General features: G+C 38.7%; 2 protein-coding genes and 2 long non-coding RNA genes across 9 annotated transcripts in view; 1 reads left to right on the top strand and 3 right to left on the bottom strand.

Annotated features, from left to right (window-relative positions):
- The window catches only part of LOC309482585, a 23,549-nt gene extending 12,254 nt beyond the window's left edge, over positions 1 to 11,295 (bottom strand). The window contains exon 1 of the long non-coding RNA XR_014200321.1: positions 10,666 to 11,295. This is a non-coding gene — a long non-coding RNA (uncharacterized lncRNA). The remainder of the gene's footprint in view (positions 1 to 10,665) is intronic.
- Positions 1 to 20,168, top strand: part of armc2 (armadillo repeat containing 2) — a 21,865-nt gene extending 1,697 nt beyond the window's left edge. For 4 of the 5 annotated variants that reach the window (XM_082147904.1, XM_082147903.1, XM_082147902.1 and 1 more), the window contains 16 exons: positions 853 to 925; positions 997 to 1,168; positions 1,596 to 1,725; positions 3,071 to 3,117; positions 3,630 to 3,737; positions 5,984 to 6,174; positions 7,900 to 8,002; positions 8,100 to 8,356; positions 9,995 to 10,140; positions 11,302 to 11,401; positions 13,261 to 13,543; positions 15,713 to 15,835; positions 15,937 to 16,050; positions 16,131 to 16,263; positions 16,356 to 16,495; positions 17,611 to 20,168. In XM_082147904.1, the coding sequence (XP_082004030.1) occupies positions 853 to 925; positions 997 to 1,168; positions 1,596 to 1,725; positions 3,071 to 3,117; positions 3,630 to 3,737; positions 5,984 to 6,174; positions 7,900 to 8,002; positions 8,100 to 8,356; positions 9,995 to 10,140; positions 11,302 to 11,401; positions 13,261 to 13,543; positions 15,713 to 15,835; positions 15,937 to 16,050; positions 16,131 to 16,263; positions 16,356 to 16,495; positions 17,611 to 17,750 (2,260 nt within the window). In that variant the 3' untranslated portion in view covers positions 17,751 to 20,168. The remainder of the gene's footprint in view (positions 1 to 852; positions 926 to 996; positions 1,169 to 1,595; positions 1,726 to 3,070; positions 3,118 to 3,629; positions 3,738 to 5,983; positions 6,175 to 7,899; positions 8,003 to 8,099; positions 8,357 to 9,994; positions 10,141 to 11,301; positions 11,402 to 13,260; positions 13,544 to 15,712; positions 15,836 to 15,936; positions 16,051 to 16,130; positions 16,264 to 16,355; positions 16,496 to 17,610) is intronic. The other variant, XM_082147905.1, reaches the window with a different exon arrangement.
- The window catches only part of LOC309482595, a 475,034-nt gene that overhangs the window by 41,971 nt on the left and 412,448 nt on the right, over positions 1 to 20,615 (bottom strand). The gene's annotated exons all lie outside the window — the stretch shown is intronic.
- The window catches only part of sesn1 (sestrin 1), a 46,847-nt gene continuing 45,214 nt past the window's right edge, over positions 18,983 to 20,615 (bottom strand). For both annotated transcript variants that reach the window (XM_082147941.1, XM_082147942.1), the window contains exon 10: positions 18,983 to 20,615. In XM_082147941.1, the coding sequence (XP_082004067.1) occupies positions 20,529 to 20,615 (87 nt within the window). In that variant the 3' untranslated portion in view covers positions 18,983 to 20,528.

The following is a 20,615-nucleotide window of genomic DNA, read 5'->3' as shown; positions in this document are numbered from 1 at the left end:
AAATAAACATAAAAGACAATAAATCAATTAAAAGCAAACCTAAAAAAATGAGTTTTAAGCTGTGATTTGAAAATACCAAAAGATTTAGCTTGCCTAATCTCAATCGGTAGAGAATTCCAAAGTTTTGGAGCTAATGAAGAAAAAGCCCTGTCTTCCATTAATTTTAAATGAGTTGAGGGAACAGTTAAAAGACCAGTTTCCGAAGAACGAAGATTTGGAGTATATGGAGTTAAAAGCTCGGTCAAGTATTGAGGTGCCTTGCAGTGCCTTGTAAGTAAGCATACAAATTTTGAAGTCCACCCTAAACCTAATGGGAAGCCAGTGCAAAGACTCCAAAACGGGAGTAATATGATCACGTATATTAGCTTTTGATACGCCAGCTAACAAGGCATTACAGTAATCAATACGGGAAAACACAAAAGTGTTTATCAATCTCTCAGCAACTGTAAACGACAGCATTGGACGCAATCTGGCAATATTTCTAAGATGGAAGAATTACATTTTGACAGTATTCAAAACATGTGGCTCAAATGTTAGATTGGCATCAAAAATTACTCCTAGATTCCTCAATTTTGTTTAAAACTCCACATTTGAGCCATCAAGAGTTAGTGACCAGCTCTGCTTTGCGTAGTTGGTAGGGTGAACCAACAAGGATAAAGTTTTATAAAAAACTTATAAAAGTTTATGTTATCGTTAAAAACCAATTCTCCTATGGAGAAAATGAATGTGTGTTTTTTTAATTACTTCCAGATCCCGACTGTTGCACTCTATGAAGTACTTGAATTATAATATTAACCGTTTGCTTATTCATATTACGCTGGTTTTAATTGCCTTCCCAAATTTCTTTTCTAGTCTTCATGGCCGCCATTTTGAAGTTCCTGACTCCAGGCCTGGCTCTGGAACTCGTCTCAGCCCACTGGAACATGTAAGAGGCTTTTTTAAAACTTTGTCTGACTAAAACAGGGAACAACAATTGAAGAGTTCTGTCATTCCTAGAAACCCAGGCTGTCTGTGTCCCTGGATGAGTATGTCGGTGACAATGAAGCAACTCTCCCCAAACCCCCAGCTGAACGAGGGAATACCAGGATAGGATCAGGAGGTTCTCGGGCCAGACTGCTTAGAGCAGCATCCATCCACCAACTACCCTTCATGACACCACACACAAAGAGTAAGAAATCAAATAAAAGTGTTTTATTAATCTATATATCTATTTTTTATTTATTTTTCACAGGGATACTTCATCTTCCAAAAAATAAAGTGCTATGCAGTAATAGTGCTTACTCGCCTGTCAGACATATTGACATATTGATAACCCTATATAACTTCATTGTGACGATCCGCTAGCTGTTGAAGTGTTTCACACCAAACCGAAATGAATAGACTCTTCCAAAAATCAGATATAGATCAGTTTACAATATCCTCAGGATGTTACTCTACCATGAATGCCTTGAGTTTGCTTGCTTTGAGAAAACAAAATGTGTGTGTTTGTCCTGTCAAACTATATAGGAGTAATCGGTAAGATAAAAAAAAGAATTAAATCTATTTGTTTTTGACTGTTTGACTGTTTAAAGTTGTATTATTGTGTGCCTGTTCAGATATGTCTCTAGAGGCAAGGATCGAAGTAGACCAACCAGATGACAGAGAAAAGCTACATTATGCTAATGTTACAGAGCATAAAACAAAATCGTCCTCCGAAACTTCCCTGCACACACTTATCAAACACAGGTATGCTTTTTGAGCATAAGAGTTTATCTACTTGAAGGTTACATATCAATTTTATGAACTCTTTTTTTTGCTGCACATTCAGAGGTTTGAAATCAGCTTTGGGCTTCATAACAAAAACCTCTACTGTCAATACACCATCAAACTCACTTAGTAAATAGATTTATGCTCTGTGCCTGTTCAGAGAGTGTAGATCCCAGTGGCATTAATCCTTTCATTACCAATGTTTTTATAACCTGAGTTTGATATCCTCTTTTGTGTACATCTTCCATTACATGCAACAGAATTGTGTAATCTATCAGCAAGACCACGTTAAAAGGTTCGCTTATTCAGATCCAAGCTCTCTCATTAATACATTGCCCAGAATGCTCACTTATGAAAATCGTAATGCATCGCATTCAATTTGGATGCATTTACGGACACTCTGGACTTTAATAGTAAGTTAAAGTCAAGCAGCAAGCCTCTCTCTCCTTCTTTCTCTACCATATCCTTGTTATAGTTGCTAATGGAGCGATATTAGATCATGCAGGCCGTTTGTGGCTGGCAGGCTGACTGGTCTGTTGACCACCAGTACAGTCTCATTTGAGATTCACACGATGAGATCACGTCTCGGCCGAGGCATCCCATCAACAAAGAGGCATTATCGAGACAGTACAAAGCCCAAACATGATAAATGCCTCGCCATACCATCATTTATTCAAAATCCTTAGGAAATGCCCATGCCACTTACGATAAAGATGAATGATTACAATATAGTTCACTATAAAAAAAAAAAAAATGTATGTGAATTTTAGGCAGTACAAGTACATTAATGATAGCACAGACTAAAACAGTGTTAACAGTTATCTTGATTTTTGAGATAACATTTACTGTGACACAGTGCGTGACTAGCTCTGAGACGATCACATGAACATGTGGTTTCCTGTGTGTTGCAGTAGCCCTCACATAGACGCATGATTTAATGAACATTTACACAAGCACATTTTGAAACGTTATCTATTTTTCACCAGTAACCGGTTTTGAGCAGTGCTCACAGTAAAAGATATAATCAAAAAATTGGGCAATGAAATTCTGCATCAGGATATCACGACAGTGACCTCTTGTGTCTGCAAGGAAAATAGGAGAATTCCATGAGAATACTCTACTAGAAGCTATGCATTTAAAAAGTACCCACTGAACACACTTGTATTTATGTTGGTACATATTTAGCATTTATATCCACACAAACGTTTTCAAACGCCATCCAGGCTTTGTTGTTCATCTAACCACTGTTTCAAACACAATTATGTCATTTATTCTTTTTGTCTGGTCTGCATGTACACTTTGTTTACTGTATGTTTGTCATTAGCAGGATACCGCAAACTGATGTGTCCACGGAAAGAGAATCAAAACCAGGTACATTGCTATTTCTGTACTGTATAAATATACACTTGAAACCGCTAACCGGCAGTCAAACACGTGATAAACAAAGCGAAGTTCTCACAATCTTGTAAATCTTGCTCCTGACACAATCTTGCCAGTGGCCGCAAACATCTGATCGGATTGGAAACCTTAACCACTTTTGCTGCAGCAGTTTCTCAAGGTTTCTTTATCCAGATGCTAGCTGATCGTTTGATCTGTTGTTTTCGCAACCCACACTGCTTCCTGCAACTCGTCCACAATGCAAATGCTCCCAGAAGCATTTGAACAGAACAGACACTAATGAAAAGGCATGTGGGTGGGTGTGAAGCTCTGACCTTTTCATGCTGTGTTGAACATTCTGTATTACATTCATATGCTTTAAGAACTGCTGGGGTGAACTGTCTGAATTTCCCTTCCAGGATCAATAAAGTACATCTACCTGTCTATTTAAATAAGTATCTGTCTGTCTGTCTGTCTAAAGCCCACTACATGTCTTTCTGCTGTAGAAGCCATGCTTGGGTATGGAGACACATGTGATGACAACATGGACGAATCTGTGTTCTGGAACACTAAGGTCCTTCCTGTCCTTCAAGAATTTGAGTCCTTTGCTCCAGGTGATGATAAAATGACTCTCATGAATGTGCTTAATACACTCAAGTAATGATCTGATAACCTTAAAGGAACACTCCACTGTTTTTTAAAATAGGGCTTATTCACCTTCTTTCCTACATTTAGATAGGTGGGCAAATGCATTTTTGTCTCAGTGCATGCATTGTTTTAGTTTGACAGGGTCGGCGCTAGCTTAGCTTAGCATAATGAATGGAATCCTTTGTTGCCAGCTAGCATGTCCTGAGTAAATGTGATATAAAAAAATAAAATAAACCACCTAATTACTTCTTGTGGCCTGCGTATTCACAACGAGTACAAATAGCGATGCAGATTAACACTAGACGATTTCCTATGCTATGCAGATATTGACTTGGGACTATATTAGGGGGAAGCACAGGCGAAGCACTGCTACTTGGGAGCAGAGATATCACGCCCAAGTAGCAGTGCTTCGCCTGTGCTTCCCCCTAATATAGTCCTTAATATATAAGTCTATATCTGCCTAGGAAATCGCCTAGTGTTAATCTGCATCGCTATTTGTACTTGTTGTGAATACGCAGGCCACAAGAAGTAATTAGGTGGGTTTTTTTATTTTTTTATATCACTTTTACTCAGGACATGCTAGCTGGCAACAAAGGATTCCATTCATTATGCTAAGCTAAGCTAGCGCCGACCCTGTCAAACTAAAACAATGCATGCACTGAGACAAAAATGCATTTGCCCACCTATCTAAATGTAGAAAAGAAGGTGAATAAGCCCTATTTCAAAAAACGGTGGAGTGTTCCTTTAAAGAGCAAAGGGCCACGTTCTGTTTTGCTGTACATCATCAGACCAACAATATGTTTGCACAGAACTAGTCATTTCAAAATGACTAGTTTCTTAGCAATGCTTTTACTTTTTAATTGAAGTGTAATGCAATGTTTTAGGTTAGTCAATGCCATTTTAATAGCTCCAAAAACATATATAGCATTCAGATTGATACCTGATGGCTTTTTTCATTATCTTATGAGAACTTTATGAGAACAAAATTTCATGTAATGATTTTCTGCAGCATACTCCTACCAGTCTTCTTTATTTAAGGAAAATGTTTAAATATTTTAAGGAGAAATAATACAGCAGTTCCAAAGTTATACACAAATAGTCAATTCCAACATAACAGCTCTGCTTTTTATTTTCCATTCACCCTAGAACAGATTTTTAACAGTTCAAAAAAGTTTTTTTCCCCCTATTACTGACTTTATATTTAGAAAGATAATCCTAATTCTGGGGTTTTTGGATTGTGCTTATGCAAGTTCGTACTAAGGAGCTGCAGTTCAGCACTTGAATGTGTCCCAGAGTGAAAGCAAACTGCAGGGAGAAAGAAAACACAATATCTGAATGCAGAGGAATAAAAACAAAGCTTGTGTTGAGCTTGGCACAGTATAAGCTTTTAAAGTCAAAGCATGTGGGAGAAAGGAACCATGAAATGCAATCTAATAGCAGTAAATATTTAAGCACTTTGAAAATTCAATAAAAATTCATTTGAAAGATAAATATCAAATATTTATTGTGCCAAGAGCCTCTCGGTTCATGCATAAAATACCATTCATATTCTCCATGGCATCATCGAAGGGTGCCGTTGGGGAGAATGCCAACCATCTTGGAAACAGATATGAGAAACAACATTTGTTTTAGCAAAAAATAGCTTTGGAAAAACGCAGCCCCTGCTTTATCCCCTAAAGGCAAGTTAGATCCAGCAAGTATAAGGCATTGCCAGTGCACAGAATGGTTAAAAAGCATGTAGAAAGGAATAATTATTCTGGATGAAAAAAATATTGATTAAAATTGAGCTCAGGAGAATTTGGACATATTAATACTCCATTGAAGTCTAATCTAACTTAAAACTTTTTGACATATTATGTTGTCATAGCCAGTACATACAGAATGACCTCACAGGAGGGGGAACATGCCCTAAAGGGCCATGTAAACTTTGTCAGTGGGTGTTGACATGTGGGTCAAATGTCACTGAAATGTCAGTAAGCCTACTCTGTGTACACATCAGTTCAGCTGAATGAAAGAGTCTGTGTGTCCCACAGACTACTCCTCTTTCCCTGTCCTTCACAGGGACAGTTGAAGGGTGACAATGCTGGAAATAATACTGTGGGAGACATTCAGTTTGAAATGCAACCTTGTCACTGTTACATATTTTGTGCACTGGAACATACAGAGTACTGATCAGGTTTTGTCTCTTTACAAAAAAAAACAATCCTTATAGGTGATGGCGTGTCAGATGAGATTGTGGGACAGCTGTGTAACTCATGCAATGGTCTCCATGACGCCCTAGCGGAGAGAGACATGCTGGGAAGGCAGTGTAAAAAGAGGTCCGCCATCCTTAGAACACTCTTCAGACTTATAGATGCGGGATCGGACCGACTTAACTTAACATTAGCCAAACTTATTCTGGCAGTGAGTATATAGAGACACACACACACACACACACACACACACACACACACACACACACACACACACACACACACACATACTCGGTTTCGCCATCTTTGTGGGGACTCTCAATAGGCGTAATGATTTGTTTACTATACAAACTGTATATTCTATCCCCTTACACTAACCCTACCCCTAAACCTACCCATCACACAAAACTTTCTGCATTTTTACATTGTCAAAAAAACATAATTTAGTATGTTTATTAATCCATTTCCCTCGTGGGGACTGTTGGCTGGTCCACACAGTGTAGGTGATCTCAGGTTTTACTATCCTTCTGGGGTCATTTGGTCCTCACAATATATGACGAACCTGTACACACACACTCACACTCACACTCACACACTCACACTCACACTCACACACACACACACACACACACACACACACACACACACACACACACACACACACACACACACACACACACACACACACACACACACACACACACACACACACACACACACACACACACACACACATACAAAATCTGACCTTTAAACCTTGTATTTGGTAAAAAATCTGGATGTGATTGCCATGGTCTGGGTCAAATTTACCCTAATTGGTTTCAATACAATTACCTAGGAAAAACGAACAAAAAAATCTGGTAAAAACGGTACTCCTTTAAAACATTAATACTTCTCACACACATTACAAAAAAATAAACATGACAAAAGAATGTATATTTTAAAACTGTATTTAACAATTTTCTTTTTAATTTAACACATTTTTCATTGTGGGTTCACTTTCCAGCGAACTGACAACTGAGCACACAAAAAAATGTACGCCTTCAATGCATTGTAAGTTTCTTAAAGGGTTAGTTCACCCAAAAATGAAAATTCTGTCAGTAATTACTCACCCTCATGTTGTTCCAACCCCGTAAGACCTTCGTTCATCTTCGGAACACAAATTAAGATATTTTTGATTAAATCTGAGAGCTGTCTCACTCCTCCATAGGCTTCTAAGGGACTGAAACTTGCTGGCCCAGAAAAGTTATTAAAGAGATCGTTAATATAGTCCAAGTGACTCCAGTGGCTCAATCTTAAGTTTATAAAGCGACGAGAATTCTTTTTGTGCGCAAAAAAACTAAAAAATAACGACTTTATTCCACTATTCATTTCCTTCTCTCTGGGCCTCGAGTTATTTCACGTAGTGTTTTAACGCAGTGCGTCTGTGTTGCACGTCACCACGTAGGCTCACTATTGGCCGACGCGTGTGATGCGTGTGGCGTATAACACAGAAGCGCTGCGTTAAAACACTACGTGAAATAACTCGACTATATTAACGATCTTTTTAATAACTTTTCTGGGCCAGCAAGTTTCAGTCCCTTAGAAGCCTATGGAGGAGTGAGACAGCTCTCAGATTTAATAAAAAATATCTTAATTTGTGTTCCGAAGATGAACGAAGGTCTTACGGGGTTGGAACAACATGAGGGTGAGTAATTACTGACAGAATTTTCATTTTTGGGTGAACTAACCTTTTAAGATAAAAGCATTCGCCAAATACTTAAATGGAAATACAAATGCCTTCAGAGGGTAGCTGAGAAACTGACTAATACATAAAAAAAATTATATATTTTGGTTCTGTGCAGCTGTCTTAAACATCATAATCTTTTACAAGGTCTGAAACATCTGAAATTTGAAATAATTTACAGAACCTTATTGCTGTTGTTTATATTACAAGCTCAATGTGAGTGGAAACAACTTGCTGAACATCTGCAAACTCGTCTTCAAAATCAGCCGGGATGCTAGTAACGACGTCATGTTCCTCACCGACTCCATCCTAGGTTAGACCTGATTATTGTATAACTCACCTTGACTCTCTAAGCTCAATCAGGCATTATCTCTAACTTCAGCCCGTTGTGTGCATGTGTTTCCACACAGACTCCCTTCTGTGTCAGCTACAGTGTGAGGATGTGTGGAGTAAAGGTGAGGCCGTGCTGTACTGTGTCGGCTCACTGAAGCTCCTCTCAGGAAACAGTGCCATCTCCAGTCTGCTGCTGGCTAAAGACTTCATCGGCACACTGCTACAGCTGTCAAAGAGACTGATGCATGGTCCATTTACAACTTCAGCTAATTTAACTACTCAGAGGTCAGAGGGAGAAGGCCAGCGTGTCATCGCAGGACACATACTGGTACAGGTGGGTGGTCTTTGATGGTTGCATTGTTTGGGCAGGTCTCAAAGTTCCTTTATTGTCATCTCTAACACTGTTTTTTAGTATGCCAATCATGTTCACAATCACACACATACCCCAATATACACTAAGGGTGTACTCACACTAGGCACGGTTGCCATGAACCGGGCCCGAGTACGATTGTCCCCCCTCCCCACTCCCCCTCTGGCCTGCACTCACATAGGGTTTCAGCATTCGTGCCGGAGCACGCTTACTTCATTATGGTGCGACGGTTTCGGGATAAACAGGAAGAGCGGCGCTCTCACTGAACACAATGGAGTCCAGCACGGTTAGCGCTCACACTGCATGCGAACCGCGCCCGAGTCCAACTGAACCGTGCTCTGGCCCACCTCTTCCAAGCGGGCCAGGGCCGGCTAATCGAGCCGCGCCCGGGCACGGTTCGGAGCACTCACACTAGTCAAACGAACCGCGCTTTGGTGGTCAAACGCACTCGGGCACGGTTCAAACTGGCTAGTGTGAGTACACCCTAAAACTAAGGAAACTGGCAAGCCACAAATGAAAAAACATTTTGGTGGATCAAATGTGACATCTTAAAGGAGATAGTTCACCCAAAAATTACCTTTATGTTTTTCTTTCATCTGTGGAACACAAGAGAAGATATTTTGAAGAAGACCATTGTCTTTCATTGTATGCACCAAAAAACACTGAGACATTTCTCAAATTATCTTCTTTTATGTTCCACAGAGGAAAGAAAGTCATACAGTTTTGAAATGACATGAAGGTGAGTAAATAATGACTGAATTTTAGGTCAACTATCCCTTTAAAAAAAATGCAGAGAGACTTTTCTGTAATGTATTTTGCTGTCTCAAAAACACTTAAGATCCCATCATACATTTCCACAGTGACCGAGGACGTGTGCTGTAATAGTGCTTTGTGCAGCACACATACACCGCCATAGATACACAAATAGGTTTGCATTGCAAACATGGTAAATCTGTGTCTTTAAGACTTTAAAACAGGAGGAATAGAACATGCTTAAACCCCACCCGGACGTTTCTCAGAACTCTGCTCTGGGAGCGAAACGGAACAAAATGTGAGCGCTTCACAATGGTGGGGTTGCATAGGGTTGAAAAAAAGGGCGGATTTTAATGTGCTTTTCCTCTGCTTTTGTTTTTGCTTTTGTCTGGGAGGATGCCCTTTTTCCACTTCCCCGTGTCCATATTTTATTTTATACTCAAAGTACGTTTCACAGGGAATTATTTAACTCTGCCCAAACAAACTTCCTGAACTTGGCACGCATAGTTTGATGTCCAGCGCCAATTGCCGTGCCACTCATTAGAATGTTGGCAGAAGGAAATGAGGGCTTTTATAAAAGTACGGCCTGATGGGCCAAGCAGCTCTAGCAGGCACCCTCCATGTACCCTAATCAGTGTCCTAAGCTCTTGATGGAGAGATTTATGAGGCCACTTTTCAAGGCCTTCTGTTATTTCTTCTTGATTATAAGTGCTTCCTCTTTTATATGCATCTCTACCCATTAGGCAATAATAAGCACACACGCACACCTGCTGCACAGTACCTTATTCACACTCAGTTACCAAACACGCATTCAATTGCACACAGTCTTGACCTCTTCACCCTTTCTAGGTCACTGCAGCTTTGAGAAATATAGCTGACCAGTCTGAGTCTCGGCCTTCCTTCCTGTCCAACAAGGCGTTCTTTACTCTTTGCTTGATTCTGGAGAACCATCGTAATGACCTCGACATCTGCATTAATGTGGCCCGAATATTCAGGTGAGGAGGATCGAAGTAAGTGTTTAGAGCCGTGGTTCTCAGCCTTTTTGACTCCAAGGCTCCCATTGGTAAAATTATCATTATCATATGGCAGTGCTTGGCATAACTAGAAAACTTGAATGTATATTTATTATACACATGCCCATGGATTTTATTCATTTACAATACTTTTCCAGGTCTAAAAATCAAACTTTTGAAATTAGACTATGTATATATCTAGGTTTTCCAAGACTGTGGGAACCCTAGTTCTTCAGAAAAAAAAAAATATATATCTTGATTTTAGTAGTTTCGTAGTTTAGTCGTTTAAAGGACAAGTTCGGTATTTTACACTTAAAGCCCTGTTTACAGATCGTATCTGATGAAATAGAACGGTTAAGATTAAAATTTGGACACATGCTCCTGTCCCGAGAATTTTAGGTTTATTTCGCTTCCCCCCCACCACCCCCACAATGGTTGTCTATGTGCACTGGAAGATTCCTTCCTAAAAACACATTAAACTTTCATTTACAAAGACGTGAAACTCACCGAGTGGTCAGGGGTGTTCACTGATATGTTCCATCAAAAATCGCTGAAAAAGATGCATTCCAACAGGTTTTATCGTAGTTTTTGTCCAACTCCATTGACTTAATAGGACGTGCTGTGAGACCGCAGCACCTTTACGATATTACTCCGCCGCTTCTTCTTCTGCTTCTTCTGTGTATTCAATGAAATGCCCGTGGTTTGCTTGCAATTGGCAAAGGTGCATTATCGCCACCAACTGGGCTGGAGTGTCTATTATTCAAGCTCTCAACGGAAGAATCACGGGTGTGACGCGTTTGGCAAAATAGGTCCACAAAAGCGAAATAAACCTAAAATTCTCGGGACAGCAGCATGTGTCCAAATTTTTATCTTAACCGTTCTATTTCATCAGATACGATCTGTAAACAGGGCTTTAAGTGTAAAATACCGAACTTGTCCTTTAATGTTCATCTTGAGGCCCCTAGTGGGCCCCGGTCCCCTGGTTGAGAACCACTGGTTTAGTGTTTTATAATGCACTGGTATATAAATACATTTTTAGTATCCACCAGGTCTAATTTGACTTAGTTAGAGCTTTCTGATTAGTGTTGATAAAGTTGTGCCGTGTGACGTGTGAGAATATGTTTGTGTGTGCTCTGTCTCCAGCAAGCTGTCCACCTACACTGAATGCTGTCATGCACTAGCTGAGACGCCACGCTGCTGTAGCCTATTTTTGGACCTTCTAGGCAAACACAGCAGGAAACAGGTGAGTTTGGATCAAGCATATGTCCACGCACGCTTTGACGTAAACTGAAACAAGCACACACATGTAAGCATATAGGCTGCATGTTCCGCTTTCTGCTCTCAAGTGAAACTTGAGCAATGGTCTATGAAGGAGTGTGTGTGTTTTTCTGTTCGTTTTATTTCGGTACAGACAGTTCAGATGTTCTTCTCTCTCTTTCCTTCTGGCACTGAGAGTAATGAGATCATGTGCTCCTAATCTCATAAAGAATAAACACGGTTCACAATGTTTACTAGGTATCATAAACTAGAGTCTCACACATACTGAGCCTCAAATAGGGACATACTGTCCACTAGACTACTGGCAGAAGTCTCTTTCTGCACCCCATTTTTTTCATATTTTCTAAATGAAAACACACAGGAGTTGTTGAAAAAGAGTTTAAAATGTCTGATAAAATAGTTCACCAAAGGCTGCTGGTTATTTGTGTGGGTTTAGTCAATCAACCATGAAAGCACTGAATACTAGGCATGTCAATTTAATGAAAGTATTTAATGAAAATTTATCTTATAAGTTTTTCATAGTTAGACCTATTAATAAAATTAATATTATAATGTTGTGTTTAATTATTAGGTTTAACAACTTGTAAATTAATGTAACTTTACTTGTGCTTTATGACCAAACAAAATTACTTGTTTCTGAAACTGCTTAAGAATGCACTGGATATACAACATGGGACTCAATGAAAATATGCAATGATGAAATAAAATGCTCCCCAAATATTATGGTACACATTTTAGATATGTATGCCACTTATCTGCAGTCCTGGTGTTTGCATTCATATTTGTATGAATGCAGGTGTTAATAATAAAATAATTATTATTAACCACTGGTATTTAAATTTAAAATAATGAATATGGTATTAATTAAAATTATAAATAAATAAATAAATATAATATTATTATTATTATTATTATTATTAATTTTTTACGTTTTGATGATTGAATTCCGCAATCCAATTCCCCAATTACTTTACTTTTGTTAAACATCCCTTTTTGGCTTGATTTATAAATAAATACATATTTATTTTTAAATATATTTATAAGAAATATATCAAATTAAAATTATAAATGAAATACAGTATGTGCATGCCTTCCAGATCACCGTAATTTTCACAAGTAAGACATGTTCCTCGATCAACATATTTTGTTGATCCTGGAACAACATTCCTGTCTGAAAATGTAATCCTAACCCTTTCCCTACCCCTAAACCTAACCCTGCCCATAAGTTATCCCTAAATTTAGGGGGAAATGATAGCTTGATTGTAAGCCTAAACTTGACATAAATTGTAAACTTGTCCCTCAAATCTGATTGGTTGATTGGAATGTTGTTCCAGGAACAACAAAGTATGTTGATCCAGGAACAGGTTGTACTTGGCGAAATCATGTTCACCACACACACACACACACAGTTTTCCTACTTACAAAGCATGTAGAGGTCTGTAATTTTTATCATAGGTACACTTCAACCTGTTAGAAAAACTAACAGGTCTGTGAGAGCCGGAATTCTTACTGGTTGATAGGTGATCAAATACTTATGTCATGCAATAAAATGCTAATTAATTACTTAAAAATCATACAATGTGATTTTCTGGATTTTTGTTTTATATTCCGTCACTCACAGTTGAAGTGTACCTATGATAAAAATTACAGACTTCTACATGCTTTGTAAGTGGGAAAACCTGCAAAATCGGCAGTGTATCAAATACTTGTTCTCCCCACTGTGTATATATATATGTATATATATATGTATGTAATTTATTATGTGTTAACACTTTAACTTACAACGACCTACTAAACACACCTGTCCTCTTTTCTTATGTGCAGGATCTAGTAGTGCGTCTCCTGTTCACTCTAGGAAATCTGACATCCAAGAGCATTGAAGCCAGAGAGAGAGTTTATGAAGAGGAAGGAGGGATAGATGTCCTCTTAGATCTTTTCCAGGCCTACCAGGAAACACTATCGTCATCTGAGCAATGTCATGCCCCTGAGAAAGAGGACATCCTGGTCAAACTGATCAGACTGCTGGCCAACCTGGCCATCCATCCCACCGTGGGCACGGCACTAGCTGCCAACTCACTGTGTGTGCAGCTGCTACTGGAACTACTGGGTAAAAAAAAACATAATCATGTCATATACACACACCCAATATTTTGAGCACTTTATTAGTTCAGTTCTACATTCTACTACCATTCAACAAAAGTAATTTTTACAAAAATCCCACACGGAACGTACTTTTACAGATACTGAAGTGTATTCACTCATGCATTTCAATGCGGTTGTCACTCTCAAAGCATTGTACGTGTGACCAATGGTTATCAGAAGCGATGTAATTTTAAACACGACAACACAGATGTTTCAGACTAAGTTTAGTTCCTTGAACTTGAGTGAATGTGCAAGTTGGTTGCTCTGCACTGTGCAAATCACATGATGTTCTCTCCATGTCAGTTACTGGCACAGACCCTCAAGTCACTGCATCCTCTCCAATGACGAGAACACCCGCTCTGTACACCGTTCTCCTGCATATCTCTTTATTTGAGCAGCCTGGTGTTCTCAGAGTTGCAGTGTGGTTTCATGGTGATCGATGCAAGCTCCTTTTTGGTTCTGCATGAGGAAGTTTCAGAAGCAGGCATGCTAGGGTGAAAAGGTGGTTATGTGTTTCCTTTTTGAAATAGAGAAGGAGATTTTTTTTGTCCTGTGGAAATATTTGTCCTATATCGTTTTTATAAAATGAAACCTTTCTAATAGATTCCTACGGTTAGAGGATGCCGTCGTTTTTTTAGAAACAGAGATGTGGACAGTTAGAGAGGAAATGGGTGGGAGATTTATTCTTCCTCGCTTATCTACCTTTATGTCTGCTACATTAAAATGACATCCTGTTATGATGAAAATAAAAATCGAGAAGGAAAAAGAAACTGAGAAATCAAGGGTGACAATGACCGAGCATTCGCCACAACAAAAGGTGTTTCGAAACAAACTCGCACTTTGCAGTGACGCACAAACACTGACAGAGCAAACCGCACTTTGAACGAGAAGTACAGGATCTTACTACAGTCATATGCGCTTGTCAGATTCTGACTACCTCAAATTTGGATTTATCACGAAGTGCTCAGTCTGAAATTCATACGAATGGTTTTGAAACTTCTCGAGGAGGAAGTGATACCTGATTAGCACTCTGTGCGATATGATCTTCAATACCAAGAAGTGAACCGTCTGGCAGCTGCTATATTGTATCTTGCCTAGTCCGGTAAATGTGTGAAAGTGTTTCTCATATGGGAATGAACCTACTTTTAAATAGTCTTATGACTTTGGTCAAAACAAACAAACAGTGAATTGGTCTACTTAAGTAGACAGTATTTTTAATTTCACACCTACGGATACGTGAATACTGGCACATTTGTTTGCCATAAAAAAGGTGCCAGGACAGTGGGATGTAAATAAAAGGGTTTAGTTACTGTCTGTTTTTGTTCTGCCAACTAATATAAAGTTAAAACAAAGCCACAGCAGAAACCGCTGGAACACCAAGCCATTTGTTTTTGAACGAATCGGTTGAATGATTCAATGACTCATTCATAAAGACAGTCACTTGTTTTGTTCCCGATCGAACAAATCGTTTAAATTCACGATTCAATGCCATAAAGTCAGTCATTTGTCGCCACCTACTCTCATAATGATGTATCCTGCTGAATAGGTGGCTGCAAACTAAGACAAGCAAAGTGATTTGACGAACAATCTTGTCTAAATAAATTAAAAATAAAACCCTAAAAAAAAATGTATGCATCACATTTTAATGTGCAGTTTGAAAAATAAAAAAATAAAAAATATATTTGTTTTAATTTTATGTAATGTTTTAGTAATTTTGTGGTTTTTTTATTATTAAAAAAAAAAATTGTTTGTAGGTCTATATTATTACTTTGAGTTATTTTAGTAACCTACAATCAAGTTAAAATAAATTAAAATGAAAAATGTTCCCCTGTCAACTATCTGCAATAAAATAAGTTTTTATTTCACTTAACATTTAATTTATAAAATAAAAAAATGATATATATATTTTTTTAGATTTGCTAGATTTAACAGTGTTATTAAATTCTTAGTGTTTTTAAAGAGTAGCTTCAGAAGCCAAGATGATGGCAAATGTAATAAAAAATGAAGGAAATGAACATGCACCATTATGATTATGAATCATTTATTATGCATCTCTATTCTGTTATATATGCCATTCCAACTAGATGGCATGTAACTGACCAAGTTTTCTGTTTCCTTTGCTCTTGTCTCTCAGGGTGCAGGTGTGTGAAGAAGAGTGAAGAGTTAGTGATTAATGCTGTGGCCACCATCAACAACTTGTCTTACTACCAAGGCGAAAGCTCAGTGGTCCGTTCCCAGCACACACACATCTCACAGTGTAAGATGAGTGTGTATGTGTGTGTGAACACAGTCTGAATGTTGCATCTGTCTTTGTCCTTCAGTGATTTCCCCCTCCCGTCTGTCCTTCTGTCATTGCAGTGCTACTAAAGCTCTTGCTGAGCTCCAGTATGGATGCAGTTTTGGAGGCCACACGTGTTTTTGGAAATCTGTCGCAGATCAGAGACGTCAGACACTTCATCATGCAGCACAAAGGTTTGAGACGTTCTCTCTGCTAGTTTGTCCGTCTCAAATCCCCCAGAAGCTGACGTTGTACTCCTGTTTTTATGTGTCAGTGGAGCAGTTCGTGGTAACCCTTCTGGACTCCAAGACCCCTGATGTGTGTTTCTCTGCATGTGGAGTTCTCATCAACTTATCTGCAGACCCAGACAGCAGGGCCGCACTGAGGGTTGAGGGAACCATTCAGAAGTAACTTGACCGTCTCTTCAGTGTGCTTTCTTCTTTTGACTCTACTGTATAGTGTTTAAGCACTGTGCTTTCTCTGACTCTCCCTACTGCAGGCTTATTGACTGTCTGCGTGATTTCGGGCCTCAGGACTGGCATCTGGCCGCTGTGGTGTGTCAAACTCTGTGGAACTGCTCTTTAGATGGAGAGCTGCAACACTCTCAAAAGCTGCTGGAGATCTTACAGCTCTACACGGGTGCATATAAACACACAATCACTAGAACTGGAATACATATATACTGTACATACTTGTGTGTATATATATATATATATATATGTGTGTGTGTATACAGGTGCTGGTCATAAAATTTGAATATCATCAGAAAGTTGATTTATTTCAAGAATTCAACTTAACAGGTGAAACTAATATATTATATAGACTCATTACATGCAAAGTGAGATATTTCAAGCCTTTATTTGTTATAATTTTGAAACCCACGAAATCAAAATCCCAGAAAATTTGAATATTACATGAAATCACACAGTAATTACACAGTGATACCATGGTCATTGAACCAGGTTTTGGTTATTTTGGCGGTGTGGGCAGGTGCAAATCCTGCTGGAAAATGAAGGAAGCATGAAGTGCTCTGGAAATGTCCTGGTAGACGGCTGCGTTGACTCTGGATTTAATAAAGCACAGTGGACCAAAGTCTTCTTTTCTGATGAGAGCAAATTTTGCATCTCATTTGGAAACCAAGGTCCCAGAGTCTGGAGGAAGAATGGAGAAGCACACAATCCAAGATGCTTGAAGTCCAGTGTGAAGTTTCCACAGTCTGTGTTGGTTTGGGGAGCCATGTCATCGGCTGGTGTTGGTCCACTGTGCTGTCCACTCAACGCAGCCGTCTACCAGGACATTTCCAGAGCACTTCATGCTTCCTTCAGCAGACAAGCTTTATGGAGATGCTGACTTCATTTTCCAGCAGGATTTGCACCTGCCCACACTGCCAAAAGAACCAAAACCTGGTTCAATGACCATGGTATCACTGTGTGATTTCATGTAATATTCTATTTTTCTGGGATTTTGATTTCGTGGGTTTCAAAATTATAACAAATAAAGGCTTGAAATATCTCACTTTGCATGTAATGAGTCTATATAATATATTAGTTTCACCTGTTAAGTTGAATTCTTGAAATAAATCAACTTTTTGATGATATTCTAATTTTATGACCAGCACCTGTATATATTACTAGATAGATCAATGAAAAAACAAAATTATAAAATTCATACACTAGATGGTAGTGTGCATACTATAAGTGTATAGTGTGTCATTTTGGTCACAAATGAAATGTTTTGTCTTCTGTTTTGCGCAGACAGAGGAGCTTTGCAATGGCCTTCTGATGATGGAGTCAGACAGGTTCAGGAAGCATGCTGGGAGCTGCTCTTTTTGCCTGATGCTGAGAGGCTAAGACAACGTTTACATATTGAAGACACTACCGGAATCTTTCGGTAAACTCCACTGATTCACATGATTGTGTCTCTATGTACTGTATATACACACTGAGGAATGAGACAGTGTGTGTATATTGAACATATTTGTTGTAAATGGTAATAAGGAATTTGTCAATTACAACCAACATACATTTTTTAATAAAACACATTATTATTATTCAACCTGATGCTGCTGTATTTACAGTAGCTATGATAGGAGAAAGCCTGAATTGTGTCAGACACAGAAAGCAAGTCTATGATGCACTGTACGTGTAAAAATCACTCATGAGCTTCTCAGTGATCTCAAAGACTTTATTAAACAGACACTTCCAGAAAAGTCTGTAAAGAACACAGAATAGAAACAGTCATACCTTCCTAATACAATCACATCAAACTGATATAATATGGCACTTGCTTCCCTCTTACGTCGACGGTTACACGTCACAGCCACAGTCTATACATTAATGTTGTTTACACAGCTGCCCTAGAGGTGACATGCTTAAAAACCAAAGACCAAAACATGATTTTGTGAATTTGATTGGAATTTCTATGTGATGATTTTAACTTTTTCCTCTCAATGTTCAGTGTGTAAAGTCTGAAGCAATTTAACTCCTGCTCAATCTCTAAGGGATTTTTTTCAGAAAAGAGCAGGGTATTTTATCATTTACAAGACTTCTCACATTATTATTTGAGAAGGAACAACAATTACCCTATGGTGATTTCCATATAACGATCCTTTACTGGCACTGAATGACCACCAGCCTCACAACCACAGATAAAACAGGGAAATTGCCAGCAACATAAGGGAAAATTTCATTATTTATGCAAACAGGGATTGTTCTCAGGTCAATAGTTACTTCCTGTAATCCTCGCTGTGAGAGGACGAATTGCGGCCTTCAACATTGTGTGTTTAAATCATTAGTGCACAGCAGGAGATGTTTTTCTATAGGCCTTAGTGTCTCTGTGGTGATGTACTGTGGTGCTACAAGAGTCTTTGAAGACGAGTAGATGTTTATGGACATGAAAACATTGATTATGTGACCTAAAAAGCTACATCAATGATATTTTAAAGTGTGTTATTCTTAATAAGCACAAACATAAGAATAAGACCTTCAATTCTTGTGGTATGAGGTGATTAGACTGCTCAAATCTTTTTTTGTTGCAATTAATACTGAATAACAATGTTTGCTTGGTGTAATGCGACTTTCTGGGAAGAAAGAAAACTTTTGATTAAATTACAAATGATACAACCAGTGAAATATCATGTTTTATTTTTTTTTAATCAAATATTTTCTTATAAAAGTGTCAGTAACTGACATAAGTCTCTCAAGTCTGACTTAAAACCTCCTCATTTCCATTTCCAAAGGAAAAAGTACCATCCCTCTAGTCCTGCCATCATCAGAATGCAGTACTTAACTGGTTTTAGTAAACAAAAAAAAGACAGCAGAGAATCTACCCCGCTTGAAAAGAAAACACACACGCACACACACACACACACACACACTCGAAACAAAACTGCTTAGTTACACTGATTAAAGTTCTAAGAATGAGAACAAGCATAGTTTAACCCCACAACCATGAAGTCGTGCGGGTTGCCTGGTTCTTAGCGTCTAGGTCTGTACAGATTGTAGCCCACGACAGGCAGCCACTTAAGACAAAGTTCTGCTCACCAGACAGCACTTAGTTATTTAAGGATACATAACAGGAGGTATTTAGTTATAATAAACCTCAAAATTAAAAACAACAAAAAGATGACCGTGCATTAAAAGGAAGACAGATAAGGCATGACAACAGGAAGCATGTTACAAAAGGAAGACTTTTTCACTTTGAAAGTCACGAACACAAATAAAAAAAAAAGATAGAAAACAGTCATTGAAACAAAATGGCTACATAACAGCTGAAGCTTAAAATGTGTCTTTTTTTAAAAAGTGCTTTGATATTTTTAATGCATGAAAACTTAAAAAGTCAATGGATTTTTTACCTACCCACCCCCCCCCCCCCTCCCCCTCCCCCCTCCCCCATTCACACATTGAATATGTCACGAAACAGACAAAGTGGTGTCTTACAGTAAACTCTAACGGGCTCAGGCAGCTATTAATTTTGAATTGCGCTCTCACACTCACACTAACACAATCGTTCCTGGATTAGCTTATACAAATGGGTGATGGTTTGGGTGTCTTTGAGGCCTCGGTTGAGAAAAGCAGCATGAACAGACGGCACCTCAGCATCTGCTGCCAGTGCTGCGCATGACTAGGCACACATTTATGCAAAATCAGTAATGTTTCTATCTCTAGCCACTGCTGAAAAAAAAACAAAAAACAATATAAAACGATATGGAAAAAAACACTAGAAGATAGGCATGTTAGTGCAGTCTATCTGCACCGGTGCTGGAGTTGCTATTCATGTGTGTGTGGTTTTTTTTTGTTTTGTTTTTTTAAATCTCATCTCACAAAAAGAAGATATGATAATATGGCATCTCATCGCAGATGCATTTGAAATACTAAAGGAGGTCTGGCCTCCAGAAGCTCGCAGCCTCAGCTTGTCCTCTTGCACACTTGAGGGATTGAGTCTGCTCAGACGGCCCCCAGTGGCCAGGTTTGGCACTGCAGGCTGAGCAGCCACACAAGTTATTCAGCAAGACAATCTTCTCATTGTCTTCCACCGCTGCTCAAGCGTTCTTCTTCCTCAGTTTTCTTTTTCCTTTTTTTTTTTTGTCGTTTTTACATTTATTGAAGTGTCCCACTGTAGTAACATCAACAACAGTAAAAATAAAATAAAAAAGGTAGACAAGAACAGCACTTCATGTCATGTAGCGAGTGATAGCTCTCAGAGCGTAGAGCAGTTCTGCCTGCATGCGCGCTTCCATAAGAAGCAAATTAACGTGGAC

Source organism: Leuciscus leuciscus (genome assembly GCF_965113295.1).
Source record: "Leuciscus leuciscus genome assembly, chromosome: 19".
Lineage (NCBI taxonomy): Eukaryota > Metazoa > Chordata > Actinopteri > Cypriniformes > Leuciscidae > Leuciscus > Leuciscus leuciscus.
This window is presented reverse-complemented; position numbering and strand designations above follow the sequence as displayed.